The sequence below is a fragment of the Budorcas taxicolor genome, chromosome 23 (genome assembly GCF_023091745.1).
Source record: "Budorcas taxicolor isolate Tak-1 chromosome 23, Takin1.1, whole genome shotgun sequence".
Classification (NCBI taxonomy): Eukaryota; Metazoa; Chordata; class Mammalia; order Artiodactyla; family Bovidae; genus Budorcas; species Budorcas taxicolor.
Window position 1 is genome coordinate 13,657,344 of NC_068932.1, and position 20,726 is coordinate 13,678,069.

Here is a 20,726-nt window from a genome sequence, read left to right on the forward strand (position 1 = left end):
CAATAAACATGAGTCACATATGTAATTTAAAATTTTCCAATATCTACATTTAAAAAGCTAAAAATCAGAAACAGGTGAAGTTAATTTTAATATATTTTAATCCAATATATCAAAAAAAAACCTATCATTGTAACATGTAAACAAAACTACTAATGAAATCTTTTACCTTTTTAAAAAATTAGTCTTTGAAATACAGTGCAGAGAAACAAGAGAGATGACCTTTCAACCAATACTGAATTCTAATGATTCAAATCAATAAGGAAAAAAAAGAACTGTCAATAAATGACAGCTGGGACAGCTGGCATATTACCTGGAAAAACAAAGGTGGATCTTTTCTTGTTCCTTACTCTATTATTAATCCCAGACAGAAATGAAATGTCAATGAAATAAAGTAAAATAATAAATTCAAATGGCTAGTAAGAGGAAAAATGCCAGAAAGGATGTTATTTTAACCATCAGATTGGCAAAGATTGAAAAAGAGCCGTATCTCTAGATCGTCAACAGAACAAAGTTTCACAAATTAGGTACTACCAGTGGAATATAAATGTGTATGATCTTTGTTAAGGGCAGCTTGGCAGTATGTATAAACATGTACCTCACTTTTGCAAATTCACCCTAAGATGTCATAGAAAAAAGCAAAAAAATGAAGGCACAAGGATATTCACTGAAGCAGCATGAGAAAAAACTGAAAGCAACTTAATGTCCTCAGTTCAGTTCAGTTCAGTTGCGCAGTCTTGTCCGACTCTTCGCGACCCCATGAATCGCAGCACGCCAGGCCTCCCTGTCCATCACCATCTCCCAGAGTTCACTCAAATTCATATCCATCGAGTTGGTGATGCCATCAGCCATCTCATTCTCTGTTGTCCCCTTCTCCTCCTGCCCCCAATCCCTCCCAGCATCACAGTCTTTTCCAATGAGTCAACTCTTCGCATGAGGTGGCCAAAGTACTGGAGTTTCAGCTTTAGTATCAGTTCTTCCAATGAACACCCAGGACTGATCTTCTTGCAGTCCAAGGGACTCTCAAGAGTCTTCTCCAACACCACAGTTCAAAAGCATCAATTCTTTGGCGCTCAGATTTCTTCACCGTCCAAAAGCATCAATTCTTTGGCGCTCAGATTTCTTCACAGTCCAACTCTCACATCCATATATGACCAGTGGAAAAACCATAGTCTTGACTAGACGGACCTTAGTCGGCAAAGTAATGTCTCTGCTTTTGAATATACTATCTAGGTTGGTCATAACTTTTTTCCCAAGGAGTAAGCGTCTTTCAATTTCATGGCTGCAATCACCATCTGCATTTGGAGCCCCCCCAAAATAAAGTCTGACACTGTTTCCACTGTTTCCCCATCTATTTCCCAGGAAGTGATGGGACCAGATGCCATGATCTTAGTTTTCTGAATGTTGAGCTTTAAGCCAACTTTTTCACTCTCCTCTTTCAATAGGACTGACTAAATAAAACAAGACCATTAAGGATAATGTAAGTTTCTTATAGAAAGATGTTGACATTGTTGGGGGGAAATGCATGTTATTAAATATTAGCATATATACTGTGATCCCAATCATATAAAATTTTAAATTTCATATAAATGTATGTATTCATAAAGAGATATAAGAAAGATATTTAATAAAATGTATACAGTGATCATCTCTGACAGAGGTATATTTGGGTTAATTTTCTTTGGACATGATCATAGATGTGCTTATTTTCATTTTTAGTTTTTACAATGATCATCCTGCACCTTTTATCCCAGAATGATTTTTATAACCTTCTCAGAATGATTTTTTTTCCACTAGCACTCTTAAAAATATCTCTTACACATGTCTAAAGCACAATATTGTTGGTTGTTTATAAGATGTATTTGAAATTTAATTTCAAGAATAAATACATACTCAGTCTCGGGGAGGTAGAGGAAAGGTATCTTTTATACATGTCATTTTATAGAGTGTATCACATGCACCACAGCATGGTGGATACATTCTTTCCCTAAAATGACACTGCCTTCATTCACATGTACAACTAGTACTCTCAGGAACACCTTTTTATACATGTGACTTTACAGAGTGTATTACATGCAGTACAGTGAGATGAACTCACTCATTCACTGAAATACCACGGTTCTGACTCAACAAACCATTAATCACTGTTAAAAACATGTTTTAAATATTTCTTTAGTGTCATATATGTAACACAAAGTGAATACATTCCTTCACTGAAATAATCAGTGTGATGATTTTTATCTTTTTAGACTAATATAAAACTTATTTTTAATTTTAAAAAATTATTGGAGAGGATCGACAGAAGAATGTTAAAAGCAAACAAATAACCTTATGTTTAGTGAATAAATTATTTCATAGGCAAGAGTGGGGAGAAGTACAGGTAACAAATCTAATAAACCAGACATAAAAGGAAGCGTCCTGCCATTCCTAGGCTAAGCTATAATTTGACTCTTGTACAAGGCACAGGAAGGACAGGTATTTAGACTCCATATTCTTGTAGTGAGTATCGTTACACAATAACACACATCAAAGCCGAATTCCTTAGACAGGAAGGACATCCTTGAAACATACAGACCATAACACAAGAAGAAAACTTTCTCTGTAGCTCAAAACACTCTTCAGTATGAATGTAGGAACATACCCAGAATTAATACCATCAGAAAAGTTCCCTAGATTCCACAAAATGATAAACTATAAACAAAGTGATATATTTTCATGCCCTCATAAACCATCAAAAAAGCCTACCAAAAGTAAGGAAAGCAAGGCTATGGAAAGGGAGTCAAGGTCATGCTACTTCACCCTCTACCCATCACCAGGCTAAGTCACTTAAGATACAGTCATGGATAAAGGTAATTTCATATAATGTCATTCTTCTTCTGTCACTAGAACTAGAACTGTCACTAGACTAAAACACTGTCCAAGTTTGGGGTTTTATAAGATCTATAAAACTACAGGGCTAGGGCTACAAATAAAATTTTATTCAAAATAATCTTTTCCATTGTTGACAATCCTCAAACCCTAGATCTTTTCTTTCAATTAATGAAAAGTTAGCCAAGGCTCCTTCACAGCAGACTCACAGGATCTCATTGCCAATAAAAGTAGATGCTATGAAACAATCAGTACGCTCCTGGGGGAACAGTCTCCAAAACAATCAACAGTAAAATGATTTCTTAATGGGGGGGAAAGTCAAAAGCTATTTCCAGAGTTAAAATGCTGCATTTTATTGAACTATCATGCTACTTCTCCAACCGGCGAACAGTGCAGACATTTTAAGCACATTACCTTTAGGAGGAAAATACGACTTGCTTTCAGCTTTGTGAGGCCAGTCTACGACAAGAGGTCCAAACCTGCGAAAGCTGGCAGTGATCTCATCTACAAAACAAAGAAGGAATGTTAGCAGAAGAGAAAAAATACTGCAAACAGAAGAGCATCAAAGATACCTTTTTATTTCAAAATGTTTTTTTGAGAGCTGTTTTCTAGAGCATTCTTTACAGAAGTCAAATTTATTAAGTGAAATACCATTGTTAGAGGGGTACATTTGGTTATCTGCTATCAACCATGCAGAATGTGTTTCAAACTATAATTTACTTCCCTTCACTTTCAATAAGCCTAATATAAAGAGTCTGGAAGAAAAAATATCTAACATTAGCGAAGGTGATTACTCTGTCAAGGAAAAAGGAGGCTGTAAAAACAGGAATGTTCTCCGTTTTTAGAAAAAAAAAAAGGCAAAATACACAAAATATTTGAAATACATTTCTACTTATGTGAAGTAATCTCTGAGATTATTAATATCAGATTATTATTGTTAATATAAGATTCTTTTAGAAATAGATACTATTCTTTTGGTGAGGAGCAGGGACAATAAGTGACTTAAGGATAAGAAAAAACTAAAAGCCAATGGCCTCTTTCTCTTACACATATCTACCACACATCCTATAAAGAAAATGTTTCAAAAGGTATAGCTTAACGGACTTATCTTTACCTTCTGACTTTTGATTCAAAGCAGAAGGTTATAACTGAGCTCCTGATCAGGTTTAAGTTGCCACTCTCTCAGGACAGGGAAGCCTGGTGTGCAACAGGCCATGGGGTCGCAATGAGTCAGACAGGACTGAGCGACTAAACCACAGCCATGATCAAAACCTTTGTCTTAAAGAAAAATCCAAGGGGTTTTCCATTAACAGGCATCTCTACAGATGAGAGTAACACTAGTAAAAGAATAGTTTAGAGAAAAATGAGCCTTCAGCTGTGTACAACTTCAAAGCAGTAAACCTAAAGTAAAACCATTTCTCTCATGAAAAAAAGAAAATCATGATAAATTATGAGAAATATTATAGCTTGAATAACGCTGGCAAAACAATTCTGTTTTACCAATATTTTTATAGCAGATCCAAAGCCTACTAGAACTAGAGTTGTTTTCTTCCCTTGAGTTAACTCTGTCACAATTCTATATCATTCTTCTAGTCAACAAATATTTACTGACAACTACTATGTGTTGACCAGCCTTAGGCACTAGTGAAACTCACTTTTGGATTGCTAGTATCTCAAACATATTATTAAGAAATATTCTAATTAGCCTCAATTCTTTCAAAGGCAAAAGGGGTTATTTCATTAACAGGTATCTACATTAAATTATGAAATGGTATGGTGTGATGGATAGGAACAAAGTTCTGGAATCAGCTGGATTTTGATTCCAATTGCACCACTATCTCTCTGATCCTTCGTTTCCTCATCTACAAAATGGAGTTGGCAGGAGATGACTTAGAGGAGAGCTGTGGAGGTTAAATGAGATAATATGAAGCACATAGCACACAAGGGGCTTACTGGAAGAGTTTCGTAAATATTAGTTCTCATTATCATTTAAAAATGTGACCCAAAATTAATAACAAGGAAATGAGAAGCTGTTTGGAGACTGCCATGTCTGAAGAGCAGACCAGAGGTGCAAAACCTCTTTCTTTTCCATCTATTGAGCATCCTCATCTCCTGACACTAAGACATTAAGGTCCTAAAGCCGTCTTCGAGAGGACAGGTAGGGTCAGATCACACAAGTAATAACCCTGGCCTTTATTAAGCCATTAGTGAGGGCATGGTACCTTCATCGATATCAGGAGGAAGGCCTCCAACAAACACCTTTCTAGAGTAGCGCTCTACTCGCTCCCCGTTCTGACAGCGAGTGGGAGAACTTAAGCCAGATGACAAAGACTGATCGCCGTGACTGTCGTCCAGGAAGGCATCTTCAAAGGGAAAGAGAGAAGATCGACCTGAAACAAATGCGGGAGTTTCTATGGTTAAAAGTGGTTTCCTGGACAGCACATGTTTTATTAGGAGCCAAAGTACAGAGTGAAGCATTCCAAAAAATACATCTTAAATTGTGATTAATTTTTAAAGTATTTATTTATGTGGCTGTGCTGGGCATGCAGGTTCTTTGATCCTTAGTTGCGGCACATGGAATCTAGTTCCCTAACCAGGGATCGAACCCAGGACCCCTGCATTGGGACTGCAGAGTCTTAGCCATTGGACCACCAGGGAAGTCCCATAAACAGTGATTTTTTTCAGTAGAATAAGCAACTGCAGATTACCATGTCTAGACAAGTTTATAGCCTCAATTTTTAAAACAAAACTTTTTTTATTTTGTATTGAGGTATGGCTGCTTAACAATGTAGTGATAAGCTCCGGGTGAACAACAAAGGGATTCAGCCATACTTATACGTGTATCCCTTCTCACCCACACCCCTCCTCCCATCTAGGCTGCTAGGTAACATTGACCAGAGTTCCATGTATCGCATCATTGTTTGTGTAAAGGTAGTACAGCACAGAAGTGACTGGACTGATACTAAGCAAGAAGCATAAAAAACCACAGCTGTTTTTTGCTGCTAAAATATATCACTACATTTTACTCATACAGCCCCTATCTCTGCTGCTAAGAGTATTCAGTGATTACTTTTCCTTTCCTCAGGCATTTCTTAAAGGGAAGAATAAAATAAATCTTTATTCACAGATTTTGATTGCGCTTCATGGTAACCGCAGAGGTTCAGTTCTAAAGACTGGCCCTGATAGGCGAGGGAATATTAAACTGATGACGGAAGCTGATAATTTCTCTGAGAGCAGGACTAAAAATGATCAATTTGTCCCTGCCACTCCAAGCTACTCCCATTTGGAAATGAACGTCTACAATAATAAAAGGTGGGGCAAGTGAATCAAAACATATAAATTAAGATGCGGATATATAGATGTAGGTGTGGTTGTGACTAATCCAAGCTGTATTTTATGTCATTCAAAAAAATAACGTCCATTGTTAACTCTATAGTCTGAGAAGCAAAGGCCCCTAACCCTCTGCACATGACTATAAGGAAGATGCCAGAAGCTAAAATCTGTTAATAAATACAACACAATAGTGCCATCTGGCATTACAAAATAAAATTAAAGTTTAAAAACAATTTTTTTTTCCTGTTTGAGTCAGTGAGTTCCTGGTAAAACTTTCCATTAGGTTTTACCCTAAAAATGAATTATCTTGAACTTTCTAACTTTTGAAAAAGAGAAAAACTCCCCTCTAAAATAAATTCATAAGCTTTTCAGAAAAAAGATACTGTCTTTCTCATTTAGTCTCTCCACTCTATATTTCCCTGAGACCTAGGTTTTGCATCACTATAGCCAACTCTCTAAACAGAATATAAATAGCCTTAGAAAAATACTGAACATTTATTTCTTTTATAAAAAAAAAGGTACTAATATAACCCTGTTTATTTTATGAACAACCCAGGTGGTGTAAGAAAGGCACTGTTTTGATGTTGAGAGTTAATAAATAAAAGGACCAAAGAATTTTTTGTTCCACTCTTCCCAGCTTAGCTACAAAGAAACAGAACAAAATTTGTCACTTCATGTCACCTAGCTTTTTTAGCCTGGCAAGGGCAAACAAGAGACAGTAACTTCTCATCCCCTGATGTCTGTTTTGTTCAGTGGGAGTAAAAGAACTAGATCTGCAACAAGTGTAGGCAAAACAAGCTTCCCAAAGACATCCAGTGATGTTCGCCCATGGCCGTGGGTTTGCTTTTCATGTAGTCCACACTCAGTGAACTATGTCCCTACCGTGACAAGCGTACATCCAAACCAGCATTTCCCACCTTTGTTCCTATCACCAGCTCCTACACTCAACAGTAGTAACATGAGATGCTCAGAAAACAAAATCTGGTGGAGAAGAGGTTGGGAGAACTAAATAATATGGGAAAATACTATACACGTTATGCTCTTCCCAGAGATTCACAAACCATATTAGAATACAAAGATTGGGGAAAGTTCTGTAGTAAAATAACTTTATCTAGTATTACCTGAATTTAAGATAAAGGAAATCTTAACATACTATGTAACTCAGTGGAAAACACTTGTAGAATTATCCACATTTGGAGAACATTAAACAAATAAGAGCTATTTGGTAGTCCCTGCCCAAGAAATCAAGTCTGGGGAGAGAGAAAAGCAAGCACTTAATTTATCAAATGCGTGCACGCATACGTGCTCAGTCGTATCCGATTCCTTGGGCCCCATGGACAGAGGAGCCTACCAGGCTCCTCTGTCCATGGGATTTCCCAGGCGAAAATACTGGAGTGAGTTGCCATTTCCTCCTCCAGGAGATCTTCCTGACCGAAGGAACGAACCCAGGTTTCATGCACTGGCAGGCTGCTTCTTTACCACTGAGCCACCTGGGAAGCCCAATTATCAAGTAGAGACAGAAATACTAAGAGAAGACTTTACCAAATGACACAAGGGCACAATTTACTGCTCTATGGAAAATGGTAGAGGCGGGGCGTTCAGGGAGCTTCAAAATCATTTCACAGGAGGGCAATTCTGAGCAGAATCTTGTGGGAGTTATAGTTTCAAACATGAAGAATAAGAATCCATAGAGAAAGAACTTTCAAAACAGCTCGTATCTTTCCTGCCAAGCCTGCTTCTCTAGCATTCCTACAATCTCAATGAAAATAACTATTATTCGCACTCAATTCAATCATGAAATCTAGGAGTCAATCCTGACATCCCTTTCTTTCATATTCCACATCTAATCCATCTCTCACTAAGTCCTACCAACTCATGCTACAAAATAATTCTTCATTCAGTTCTCTCTACCTTCAGCCCTAACACCCTGGTCCATACTGCCATCATCTCTCCCATGAACTAACAGTCTCAAGAGTCTATACAATAACTTGCTCAGTCTGCTAATTCCTACCTTGTACTCCACAATGCTTTCCCTACAAAACAGCCAAAGTCACCATTTTCAAATATTAATCTGAACATGACCACACTCTTTGTCACATCCTTAAAACCCCTCACCCCTAATTTGGGGATAAAGTACAAAAACATCTCTGTAAACTGTAAGGCCTCTGCCTAACCTTCCTACATTAAGAGTTGTTGCCCTGGTGGCTCAGTGGGTAAAGTGTCTGCCTACAATGTGGGAGACTTGGGTTCGATTCCTGGGTCCGGAAGATCCCCTGGAGAAGGAAATGGCAACCCACTCCAGTACTCTTGCCTGGAAAATCCCATGGACTGAGAAGCCTGGTAGGCTACAGTCCATGGGGTCGCAAAGAGTCGGATACGACTGAGCGACTTTCTCTTGGCCTCTCCCTCTGGTTCACTACCTCCAATGACACAGGCCTCCATAGATATTTCTGTTATTCCTCCCTGCCTCAGGCCTTAAGGAAAAGGTGTTCCCCTACCCAAAACAAACACCCTCCTCTCAACTCCCCAGTTTTCTAATTAAGTCCTATTGATTCTTCAGGTCTAGGCTAAAAAGTCAGTGAAATTCAACTGGAACTTTCCTGACCTTCTAGATTAGAATAGATGCCCTTTTCCATCCATTCACAGCACTTTTTCCTTTTCTTTTTCCCTAGTTACAATTATGCTATCATATGGGTTTTAACTTGGTATCTCGTTCCCCAACCCCATGAAACTGTAAGCTCTGTTAGGACAAGGACCAATTTAATCTCGTTCACCACTATATTTTCACGTCCTAATAAAAGCACACAAAATAGGCATTCAGTAAGTGTTAACAGTGAGGCAGCAGACAAGAAAGGAAAATACCATGTGCAAATAAGTAAATGTTGGAACACAATAGATGGGTTTGAGGATCCTTCTGGGATCCTGTTCCCAGAAGGCTGAGATCTCTTCTCTTGCTTCTGATTGTTCAAGCATTACATATTACACTCCACATTTTCCAAATTTGCTATTCATTCTAATACTAGCTTTTCTTTAAAAACAAAAAAACGTACTCACTCCCTAGAGACTGATAGGCCCATCTAATCCATCTTCCTCCTGTCACAACCTGACTATGTTCTTCCCTCTACCCCAAATCCAACAACAGCTACCATCACTCCATTAATAATGTACACCCAGGGAGAGGACGGATGGGGTGCAATTCTGAAGAAAGCTGTGACTTGTCCACCTGGGAGATGAGGAAGTCTTGAACCAGAGCAGATATTCAAGATATTCTGGAACAAAGAGAGGTTTCTTTCTGTGTAGCCAACATAACCACAGCTTCCCCAGAGTATTTTGGCAAAAATAAATAAATTAAAAGCAAGAATTAACTACAAAAATTTGACCTGTTTTAAAAATTAGTTGTGGGTACTTAAGAAACTTTCCAAGGTTTTGAAAGTAAATTTCTGTCTTCGCAGATAAGAGTATCATAGACTTCAGGAAAGAATTTGCCCCTGGAAATGAAACTGCTAAGGATTCACACATATATGATGTTTCTCTAACTGTAGGTAAGACCTAAGAATAAACTCAGTCCCCAGATCTACTTAATCTGGATCAGAGAGGTCAAACTTGAAAATTTGCACTTTTAACAAATTTCCCCAGTGACTCCTATGCTCCAATTTAAGAAGCACTGAAAAGCAGATGACCTGTCTGTAGCAAACAGCCACTAAGAGAGACATTGTGTGCAGTGTATGAAGCCTTGGGAAACTTGCAAGTTCAATCAAGTTAAGAAAAGTATCTTCAGGAATGGAACATAAAATCTATAATCTAGCCCACCTTACTGTAACGTGACTGCCTCAAGTCCTCTCAGATCAGAACAGTCAGTCTGCAGGAAGCATTTAAAAGACAGAAGGGTAGATTAAGAATCCGTTGCATCTCCCAGCGCAAACCAAGAGGAGAGGAGGATTTTATCATACTGCGGGGATGACTCTGTGGGACATCTGTGGCTCATCTGATCTTTCCAGATCCTAAACACAATTTTTTTCCCTGTGCTCCGATTATAAGCTCCTGAAGGACTGTTCTATTAATTTTTTAATTATTATGAAAAGGTGACTTGAACTACTAGATAAATAACCAGCCATTGAAGTTTTATTTCTGTTACATCCATCTCCATGATAAGTTGAAACACTGGCATTCTAGTCTGTCCAGGCATTCATCTGGTTGGCATAAATCTTTCCTCCACGACAGACAGTCCCTGGGAAGACTGGTATAATTTTAGTTTCTGGACACATGCTACTAGAAACTGAAACTTAAGAGGCTGTACCCAAATTGTGTCCCATGAGAGGTCCTGCTTCACTAACACTAGTAGCTCTCTGACATGTTTCTTTTCTTTAATAAAAGCATTTCCCAAGAGCAAAATGTTTTAAGTAAGTCACATTACTTACCAAAACTTATACTCTTACGTACCTAGCATATAAATCTGCTTTAGAATCTCATCCTCTCACATAAAATATTCATACTCAATAAGTCAGCAAAAGCAGGAGGAATACTTCTTAATTGTTGCACTTTTGGCTCTCTCTTCCACCAATGGTCTGGTTTTCTGATATCTATTTTCAGTTAAGAAGCAGAATGGTAGCCCACTGGCCGTGCTGTGCTGCCAAAGCTGCTCGGACCTCCCCTCTGAGCTCCCACATCTCTGCTGTCAATCCAGCAGCTCCAGGGCAATCTTCACCCAATATTCCCACTTCAAACCTGATCCTTTTCCTCTTAGTTTTGGAAAGAACTCAGAAAAGAATTACTCTGGGGACGTTTTAGTAAATGGCTTATGAGACATTTCTCCCTTAGGCGGAGGAAAAAAAAAAAGCTGCCTGTAAGTCAAGACAGTCAAGTTTCAGCCTCTGTGACCCTGGATAAAACATTTCACTTATCTGAGTTTTGTTTACTTAATGAGAGATTTGAACTAGATGAAAACGTTTTCACATCTCTGAGGGTAGCAGCATTCCTTTGATTACACAAAAATCTTACATAAAACCCTAATACTAGAATACAAATAGATAAAAATACATCTTACTTGATATTACTATGTGGTTATCTCGTAAGCATCACAACCTTAATGTATTTATAAATGAACTCAACCTCTGCCTGAAGCCTATTCTTGCTCAGTCCTATTTAGATATGTGGCATCACACTTCACTCAAGTGTTCAAGCTAGAACACCATTTTTGAGTCTTCCTTCTTATTTGCTCTCCATATTCAATTCCTCGGTCTAACGCCATTAGAGAGGGTTGAGTCTGTCTCCAGAACATACCTGCCAATTGTTCACTTCTTCCAACTCCATTGCATTGCCCTATCTTAAAACACCATCTTCTCTTGCCTAGACTATTACCATCATTTTGAACTGGACAACCCACTTCTCCTCTCACTCCACTCCAAACAAAAGCCAGAGTGCTCTTTTAAAACATAAATCTGATCACTTGACCCTGCTTTAAAACATTCATAGGTTTCCTCTTATATCTGGATCAAATTCAAAATCCTTACCAGGAGCTAAAGCCCAGTGAGATCAGATTTCCTTTCTTCCTCCAACCTCATATTAATACACCCGCCTTCTCTCCTACCAAGCTCAGCCATTCTGGGCTCTATTTATTGATACTTCCTCAAAAACACAAACTCCTTTCTTGCCTCAAGCTCCTCTCCCCTTCACCACTACCCTTGTTTAATACTTTATTAAAAAATAATTCACTTATTATACAATTCATCCTTTTAACCCATTAGCAGTCACTCCCCATTTTCCTGGAACCCTCTCAGCCCTCGGCAACCACTAGTCTAGTTTCTGTCTCAACAGATTTGCTTATTCTGGACATTTCATAAAAGGGAACCATCCAATATGTGGTCTTTTGTAATTGCCTTCTTTCACTTAGCATAATGTTTTCAAGGTTTATCAATGCTGTAAACATTTATCAGTACTACACTTCAAGCCTCTTAAAACAGTTGTATTTTGATGTCTGGAATTTCCTTTAAAATATTCTAAAGGAAAAAAGGAAGGAGACTATAAGAAGCAAGATAAGCAAAAATGTTGATAATCATTGAAGCTAAGTGATGAATACATAGTTCATTAAACAATTCTATTTTTGTGTATGTGGAAATTTCCAAAATAAAATATTTATTTAAAGAATCTGTTCTAATGAGGTGGATGAAACTGGAGCCGAATATACAGAGTGAGGTAAGCCAGAAAGAAAAACACCAATACAGTATACTAACACATATATATGGAATTTAGAAAGATGGTAATGATAACCCTGTATGCAAGACAGCAAAAGAGACACAGATGTACAGAACAGACTTATGGACTCTGTGGGAGGGAGAGGGTGGGATGATTTGGGAGAATGGCATTGAAACATGTATACTATCATGTAAGAAATGAATCGCCAGTCTAGGTTCGATACAGGGTACAGGATGCTTGGGGCTGGTGCACTGGGATGACCCAGAGAGATGATATGGGGAGACAGGTGGGAGGGGGGTTCAGGATTGGGAACTCATGTACACCCGTGGCGGATTCATGTCAATGTATGGCAAAACCAATACAGTATTGTAAAGTAAAATAAAAACAAACAAATAAATAAATAAAAAATAAAGATAAATAAATCTTTCCAGACTTTCCATTTTGTCTTTCCAGCCCTAGGGTTTGAGTTTAAACATCTCTCAGAGCAAATCATCCTCCCTTAAAGGATACTTCCATTCTTCCTTCCTGCTGCTGCTAAGTCACTTCAGTTGTGTCCGACTCTGTGAGACCCCATGGACGGCAGCCCATGAGGCTCCCCCGTCCCTGGGATTCTCCAGGCAAGAACACTGGAGTGGGCTGCCATTTCCTTCTCCAATGCATGAAAGGGAAAAGTGAAAGTGAAGTCGCTCAGTCGTGTCCGACCCTCAGAGACCCCATGGACTGCAGCCTTCCAGGCTCCTCCATCCATGGGATTTTCCAGGCAAGAGTACTGGAGTGGGGTGCCACTGCCTTCTCCGTTCTTCCTTCCTAGTACTTAACAAAACTTTTGAGTATAAAAATATTTGTTTGAATATGAAATGTATCATCTCTCTCCCCTTCACTAGAGTGAACACTCAGAAGAGAGACAGCTAGGGTCTAGCACACCATCTGGCCCACAGTGCGCACACAAACATTTAATGAGATTAAGGTAGACAGCCCAGAACCCCTCCTCCATAATCAATGTAGGGTCCTTCCAGACCGACGTCTTTGCAAAAGAGAAAAAATAGTGATCTTATTCCACTCACCATCTCCTGTGCTCATATTTTCCTATTACTATAAGCAGTAATGCTTCAGAAACCAGAGCTATGAACAGTCAGATATTTCTTCAGCTGTCCATGTTTCACTCTGGAACCATCCATTCCTCTAGACAAGAAAGCTCGCACAACCCGGTCTGAATTAGCAGAATATCGTGTTTGTACCATGGTCTCACTGATACAGCTGACCTCTCCTCCCTTGGTCAGGCTTTTGGCAGAAAGACAACACCAAATTCATACACAAGTTTGTTCTATTGGATTCTTAGAACCTTTGTTATTGACTAAATCATCTATTAATTTCAGTAGATTTTTATGGATTAAATATACACAGAACTACATTTTACAATAGTAACACCAATCCACAGTAAATCCAATAGTAAAGTAACTCCAATCATTCTTTCCATTTGCTCATTCACATTACTTAAAAAGATCTTTCATATTTTCCTTGTTGCTCTTTAACTAAGAAATTCTGTTAAACATCAAGAGCACTGGCATAGCCAACATCTCTGCATATGGACAAAAGTCTCCCAGAGACCATAAAAACTCGTATGAGATGAAAACACAACATATATTTTAATCAAGTGTGCTGTAAAATGTGTAGGCAAATATCACATATAACACCAGCGATTAGGCTAGTTTCTAACAGGGGCTGCAGCTGTATGGGAAAACATATATAAAACCTTGTGAAAGTCAGAACACTATGGAAGAAAAATGTTAAGATTCTTTGCTGTCATTCTGATTCCACAAGGGAAATCAACATTTGTCTACTGGAACACATCTTTAAAATAAAAGTGGGAATCAATGGGAAATACAATTGAATGTTTAAATTCTTTATATACAACTGGAGCTTCCCCAGTGGCTCAGACAGTAAAGAATTCGCCTGCAATGCAGGAAACCTGGGTTAGATCCCTGGGTCAGGAAGATCACCAGGAGAAGGAAATGGCTACCCACTCTGGTATTCTTGCCTAGAGTAGTCCATGGACAGAGGAGCCTGGCGGGTTATAGTCCATGGGGTACAATCAATAGCCATTTTCAAATCCTATTCTTTCACACCTAACTGTTCTTTCCAACTGCTACTGCTTCAACTGTACTACTGAAGGCACTTGATTTGCCAAAGTCTACCCTCCAATACCTGATGCCCCATCCGAGCTGTCAACCAATGTCCAAATTCTCTCCTGTCTTCATTACTTGTATCATGAAACCCTGCTCCTAAAGCCTGACAGTATCTGTGTCAAAAACCATTCATCAGGGTAGCATAGATCATCTCACTGCCAAGTTCTCCTCTCCAGCTGGCCCCCACTGCATACACTCACAGGCACACGCTCCAAGCATCTGGCCATGCCAGTCTCACCTCAGAGCTTCCTTTTAAGTTGAATCAGATACCTGGAGTGCTTCACTTCCTATTCCTTTTCCATCATCCAAAGAGTTCTTGAAATTCCACCTGTTCCAGGAAGCCTTTCCAGGTTTTATCAGAAAAGATGGAAGGTTTCACCAGCCTAAATTTTGCTGATAGATCTTGAAACTGTCACAGATAATTCCCTCTGCCCTCTATTCCTAAAATGTTTACCAACATGTATGTAAAACATAGAATATAAGTTACAGCCAACACACATCAGCAAGTGCACTTTTTATGTTTTTAGGGGAAAGCCTAAATTTTGTTTACAGGAAATAAATCAAGCATTAATACAATCCTTGATCATACAAATAAACAAGTGTGAGGAAATTGGCCAGATCATCATATTTATACCATGTAATGTTGGTCCAGATGAGTGTATTTCAGAAAATGAGAGTAAATATGAGATATACCTGCCCCATCCTGTATGACTATGTTACCACATTTTTAAAAGATGACATTTCTTCTTTTTCTGTTTTGGGAACAGAAGACTAAATAAAAGCAGGGATCAAAAAATTAACTGGCTGTTCTTTTCTCATTACAGAAAGTCAACACTCAAGTATTTCAGTGACCTGTCACGCTCTTTCTCTGTCATGCACGTGTATGTGTGTGTATGTGCAGACACACACACACATTTCTGTCATTATCTTCTTCATCTACAACTATCCAACTGCAGACTTCTACAGAGCAGTAACCAAGTCATTCTAGGCAGTGTTTAGCTTAGCACTTGATGGAAAGATATCATGGCTTCTGAAAACGATTAAGTCAAACCTTACAAATAAAGATGGGGAAGGTAACACGGAACTAGGAAGAGTAATTATTTTCTCAGCAGCTTAGAAATTACAGGTGATCTTATATTCTTGATGCCTAGTATTTAATATACTATGATTTTTAAGTATATAATAATTGAAAAATACAAAGTCAAATACTGGTCTGCATAGACATGGGGTCTGACTTCAAAACAATCCTCATCAATAAGCATTCAGTGAGTGCTAACTATATGTACGTCACAGTGTAAGGCACATGAGACAACTGTCCTCAGAGAACTTATCTCCCGTTGAAGAATGAGGACATATAGAAAAGGCAGAAGGAAAGTAAGCAACAGAAGCAGAGGAAAACATGGCCTGTAAGGCTACCAGGCAAGGCTTCCTAGACGGGGTAAGGCTTGAGTCAGGCTTGAATGCATTAACTAAAGATAGGTTTTAGTTAAGTAAATGAGAGGAAGGGTGGACAGTACTTGCAATGGCTAGACAATGGGAAAGCACAAGGGTTGGTCAAGGGGAAGGTGAGGTAGGAAAAATGGGAGATGATGAGGCTGATGAAACAACAAGACGTCAGATGATAGAACTCCTGAATGGAGAAAGAAGGTAAGAAAGACAAAACGGTGTTTCAGAAAGATGAAACAAGAGAATGGAAAGGGATGGGGAAGGCCTGAGAAACTAGAGGAAATATACTGACAAGGTCTGGGGACTGACCAGTGCCTAAGATGAGAACAGGGTCTGTTATCTGCCCCTGAGATGCTGTCCTTCTCTATTCCTTCCCTGAGAGCAATCAATTTCCTAGCACCAAGAAAAAGAAAAAAAAATATGTTACATAATAATTACAGTAATATTATTTTCTACACTTGAAATTTTAAAATTGTAAGAGGAAAAAATGTTAAAGGGTCTTGTCATAATTAAAAAATAACCAATTATACAAATGTTTTTCTTCACCATCATGTGAAAACAAAACTGACTATGTGATTCCACCATGAAAGAATGTTTCAATGGTAACTCAAATACATATGAAGTCCTGCTGATATCCACCTATTCAACAAATATTTACTGTGGAACAAATACTATCAATTTAATATTATTATTTTCTCTCCAGGACTCATTTACAGAATCAGAGACATAACATCACCCAACAAGCAGCCAAAAGACAAGGGTTCCGGTCTTGGCTCTGACTTTAACTTGAAATCACAAAGCAAATTACTTCATCTCTCCCAGCTTTTGCAAATGAGCACCAAGCAACCAGCATTTGTGGAATGCTTTTAGTTTATAAATTTTCCTCTTCCATTTTTTATACTTTAATTCACTAACTTAACATTCTTAAAAAAAAATTTTTTTTTTTAGTTCCTGACCCGGGATTGAACCCAGGGCCCCAGCAATAGAAGCCACAGTCCTAACCACTAGACCACCAGGGATGCCTAACTAACATTCTTAAAGTTGGACAAGGTTGATTTTATTACTTCATAACTTATAGATGAGGATACCAAATGTTACTGATAAAGCAGTGATTCCAACCTAAGTTTTTGACCCTGAATTTCATACCTTTCTACTAGATTAGGCTTACCCTACCTACATTGTAATATTATTTAACAAATTATAGATATGGAAATGCTTTAGAAAGATGACAGCAATACACAAATGAAAGCAACATTACTTTGCTTGGGTGTGGACAGGAGAGAATGCAAGTTCTATGGATCTTAGAGCCTACATAAATAGAGGACCTCTCTTTAAGAAAAGAAAACAAAGATAAGGTAGAGAACTTGGAAGGGATCCCATGAAAGTGAGGGTACCTGAAACCCAAGCTTCATTTAGCTCCAAGGTAAATCTGTCTCTGGATGTAACACAGAAAAAACTCGCCATTCAAGCTACTAAGATCAAGAATTGCCCTCCAAAGCCTAACTTCTAAGTAATGTGAAAAGAACACAGTGAGGACAGAACCACAACAAAATACAGATGCTTGGCCTGTATTCCCTTAAGATCATTCACAATAAACCATATAACACAAACTTCCAGTTAGAAATAGTCTTTGCCATGTCTTTATCGGGATTAGAAGTACAAATTACCAACTAACATTGAAAAATAATTATAACAAAAGAGATAAGAGAATTATTTCACTAAAATAATTAAGCTAGAACATCATACCACACCATAATTATTGTTTTACACACACAAGTATAAACACACACACACTCATATTTACTCACAATTTGGCAAGCAAAAGATCTCATTAAAAAAATTTTACCTCGTCTTCGCCCATAGCTCCTGGCTGCATGTAAACACAGAAGAAAACCATGGGTATTTGTATCAAAATGCTGAATTTAGAAATAAAAAAATATTCACACAAACCTTTTCTAAGTATTCTCAGAATTAATCTGGAGATACTGTTCAACGTGACTAAGAGATATTATATTAAAAAAAAAAACCCTTTATGAAGCACAAGTTAAATCACAAACTTAAAGAGAAATTCAACTGGATGCGGCAGCCACTGGAAAGGATATAATGGATGCTTAAGTTTAACAAATCTTATAAGGATCTATATTGTGGCCCATTATCTACATCAGCTATAGATAAATAGAGTTCTGTAAAATTATTTTCTGATTTCTAAATCTTCATTCGTACTATGTTCTACCACCAGACATCACTTTGAAGTAAAAAACATTCATCCTAAATAAGTAAAAACTGTGGTGTATGGTGGTCATTCTAAATTTCTTCACACACATGTAGACACACACACACACACACACACACATACACACACACAAACACTTCACAGTCTTCCCTGAAAACTGCATAAAAATTTTACACAATTAGCTGTTGGTTTACAGAATGTGTTACTGTAAGTTTTCTCTAAGCCTCCTCATTTATTTTCCATACAGTATTACAGGTGTAGAAAACAATATTTTTTCATCTAGAAAATGAATGGAAAAAGCAGAAAGGAGGCAGTGGGTACATCCCATAGTGAAGAACAGAGTACTTTAAAGATTATTTTCCCCTTCAAAACTCAAGGCCCACAGAGTATATTGTTACAATGTTTAACAGAGCTAGACTACCATCATACATATACTACTAGGAGATCCTGTCATCTAAAATGACTTCCAAAGTGGAAAGTTTTTCAAATTTGAAACCCCACATTCAGTAAGACTTAAATGAGAACTCTACTTAATCCATTTTTTAAAGGCATGAAATGTTACCATATGAACTTTAAACCAAAAAAAAAAAAAAAAACCAAGGATAATTTGGGGTTACACTTGTAGCATAAGGCAGAACTAAAGAAAACTACTTCTCTCCTAGGAAAAGAATTCAGACTTTTCAGCTAGAAAGTTGAAATACCAGTTGCTAACCTCATTCTTCCAGTTCCCATTTTTCTTCAGACACCGTACTCACCCTCATCAACACACTTTTGGCTTCTTCACTTTCCCATGACACAAATATTAAAAAGGGTTAGCCAGATTAAAAGGATTATTCAAACTCTACATACTCCCTAACTCTGTCATAGCTTTAACTTTCAATGAAAAATACCTCTTCTGAATTCACATAGCATTTACTGTTCAGGTTACTTACAAGCGGAATGCATTCTAAAAAAAAATTTTAGGAACGTTTATACTTTTCATTATTTGGAACCTGGAATTCATTTTCCCACAGAATGTGTAGTAAATGGTAGTTTCCTAGCTTGGTTCCTCCCAAAGCCTACTTCACTTATAATAAATAACATGGGTAAATTAACACTAATAGACAACACTTAAAAAAGACAGAGGAAAATAAGTTTTGACGTCCTACCACTTATTTCTTTGTCTTTTCTCCCATCCCCAGTGATGTCATGCTGCCCAACACTCCCCAGTATAAAATCTCTATTCAGAGAGGAAATAAAACATTTTGTATTTCAAAATTACTCATTTCTCTCCCAAACAATACATTCCCATTCTTTCATTCTATCTGATTTCTGGCCAGATACTCAATGAAAAAGAATTTGATTATGATACTAAGGTACAAATGACTCATCAGACTTTAACATCCCTGAAAGATAAATGAAAATACTGCTCACTGAAGTCTTTAACTGCTAAACATTCAGGTAATAAAGAACACAAAGTGAATAGAACCAGACAGTCAAGGGGGAGGGGAAGAGCCTTCTGAATTGGGGACAGGGAAGAGTTGCAAAAGACATACTTGGGAGTTTTTTATTTCTGTTTTGCCTTGAAAGAGGTTTTATTTATCTCTCACATTGAAACTGCAAAAATAGATCAGTATTTCACAAATACTTGGGAGTTTTAAACAAAGTTTCTTTAAATGGTTCATGATTTTTACAGACTCTTCTCTTTTTCCATTTGCTGATATGAACAGTAAATTGGCTCCTATCAGCCTGGAGACTCTGATAACATGGGGCAAAGATGGCACACGGAGTCGGTTCAGTTCAGTCGGTCACTTGCGTCCGACTCTTTGCGACCCCATGGACTGCAACAAGCCAGGCCTCCCTGTCCATCGCCAACTCCCAGAGTGTACTCAAACTCATGTCCATTGAGTCAGTGATGCCATCCAACCATCTCATCCTCTGTCAGCCCCTTCTCCTCCTACCTCCAATCTTTCCCAGCATCAGGGTCTTTTCAAAGAGTCAGTTCTTTGCATCAGGTGGCCAAAGTACTGGAGCTTCAGGTTCAGCATCAGTCCTTCCAATGAATGTTCAGGACTGACTTCCTTTAGGATGGACTGGTTGGATCAAGCCAATTTAAAGCAGTGATCTGAGATGCTTCAATTTGCTTTAATCATGCACTGTGGAATAATTACTTGCTACCTTGGTCCCAATTTCAATAGTTTACCTATGATATCTGTAGTAATTTTTATTGTAACTGCTAAAACTTAATGAGTTTTTACTATGTGTGTGAAATAATACAAAATACGACCAAGGATGAGATGGCTGGATGGCATCACAGACTCGACGGACGTGAGTCTGAGTGAACTCCGGGAGATGGTGATGAACAGGGAGGCCTGGCGTGCTGCGATTCATGGGGTCGCAAAGAGTCGGACACGACTGAGCAACTGAACTGAACATATTTTAATATCATTTAATATACTCCACAACTTTATGACATGAGTATTCTTTTGCTT

The 20,726-nt window shown here is 38.1% G+C and overlaps 1 protein-coding gene across 1 annotated transcript in view; it reads right to left on the minus strand.

Annotated features, from left to right (window-relative positions):
- Positions 1-20,726, minus strand: part of CPEB3 (cytoplasmic polyadenylation element binding protein 3) — a 154,657-nt gene that overhangs the window by 68,742 nt on the left and 65,189 nt on the right. The window contains exons 5-7 of the mRNA XM_052660908.1: positions 17,869-17,892; positions 5,088-5,255; positions 3,280-3,369 (exon numbers count right to left, since the gene is read on the minus strand). Coding sequence (XP_052516868.1) covers positions 3,280-3,369; positions 5,088-5,255; positions 17,869-17,892 — 282 coding nt within the window. The remainder of the gene's footprint in view (positions 1-3,279; positions 3,370-5,087; positions 5,256-17,868; positions 17,893-20,726) is intronic.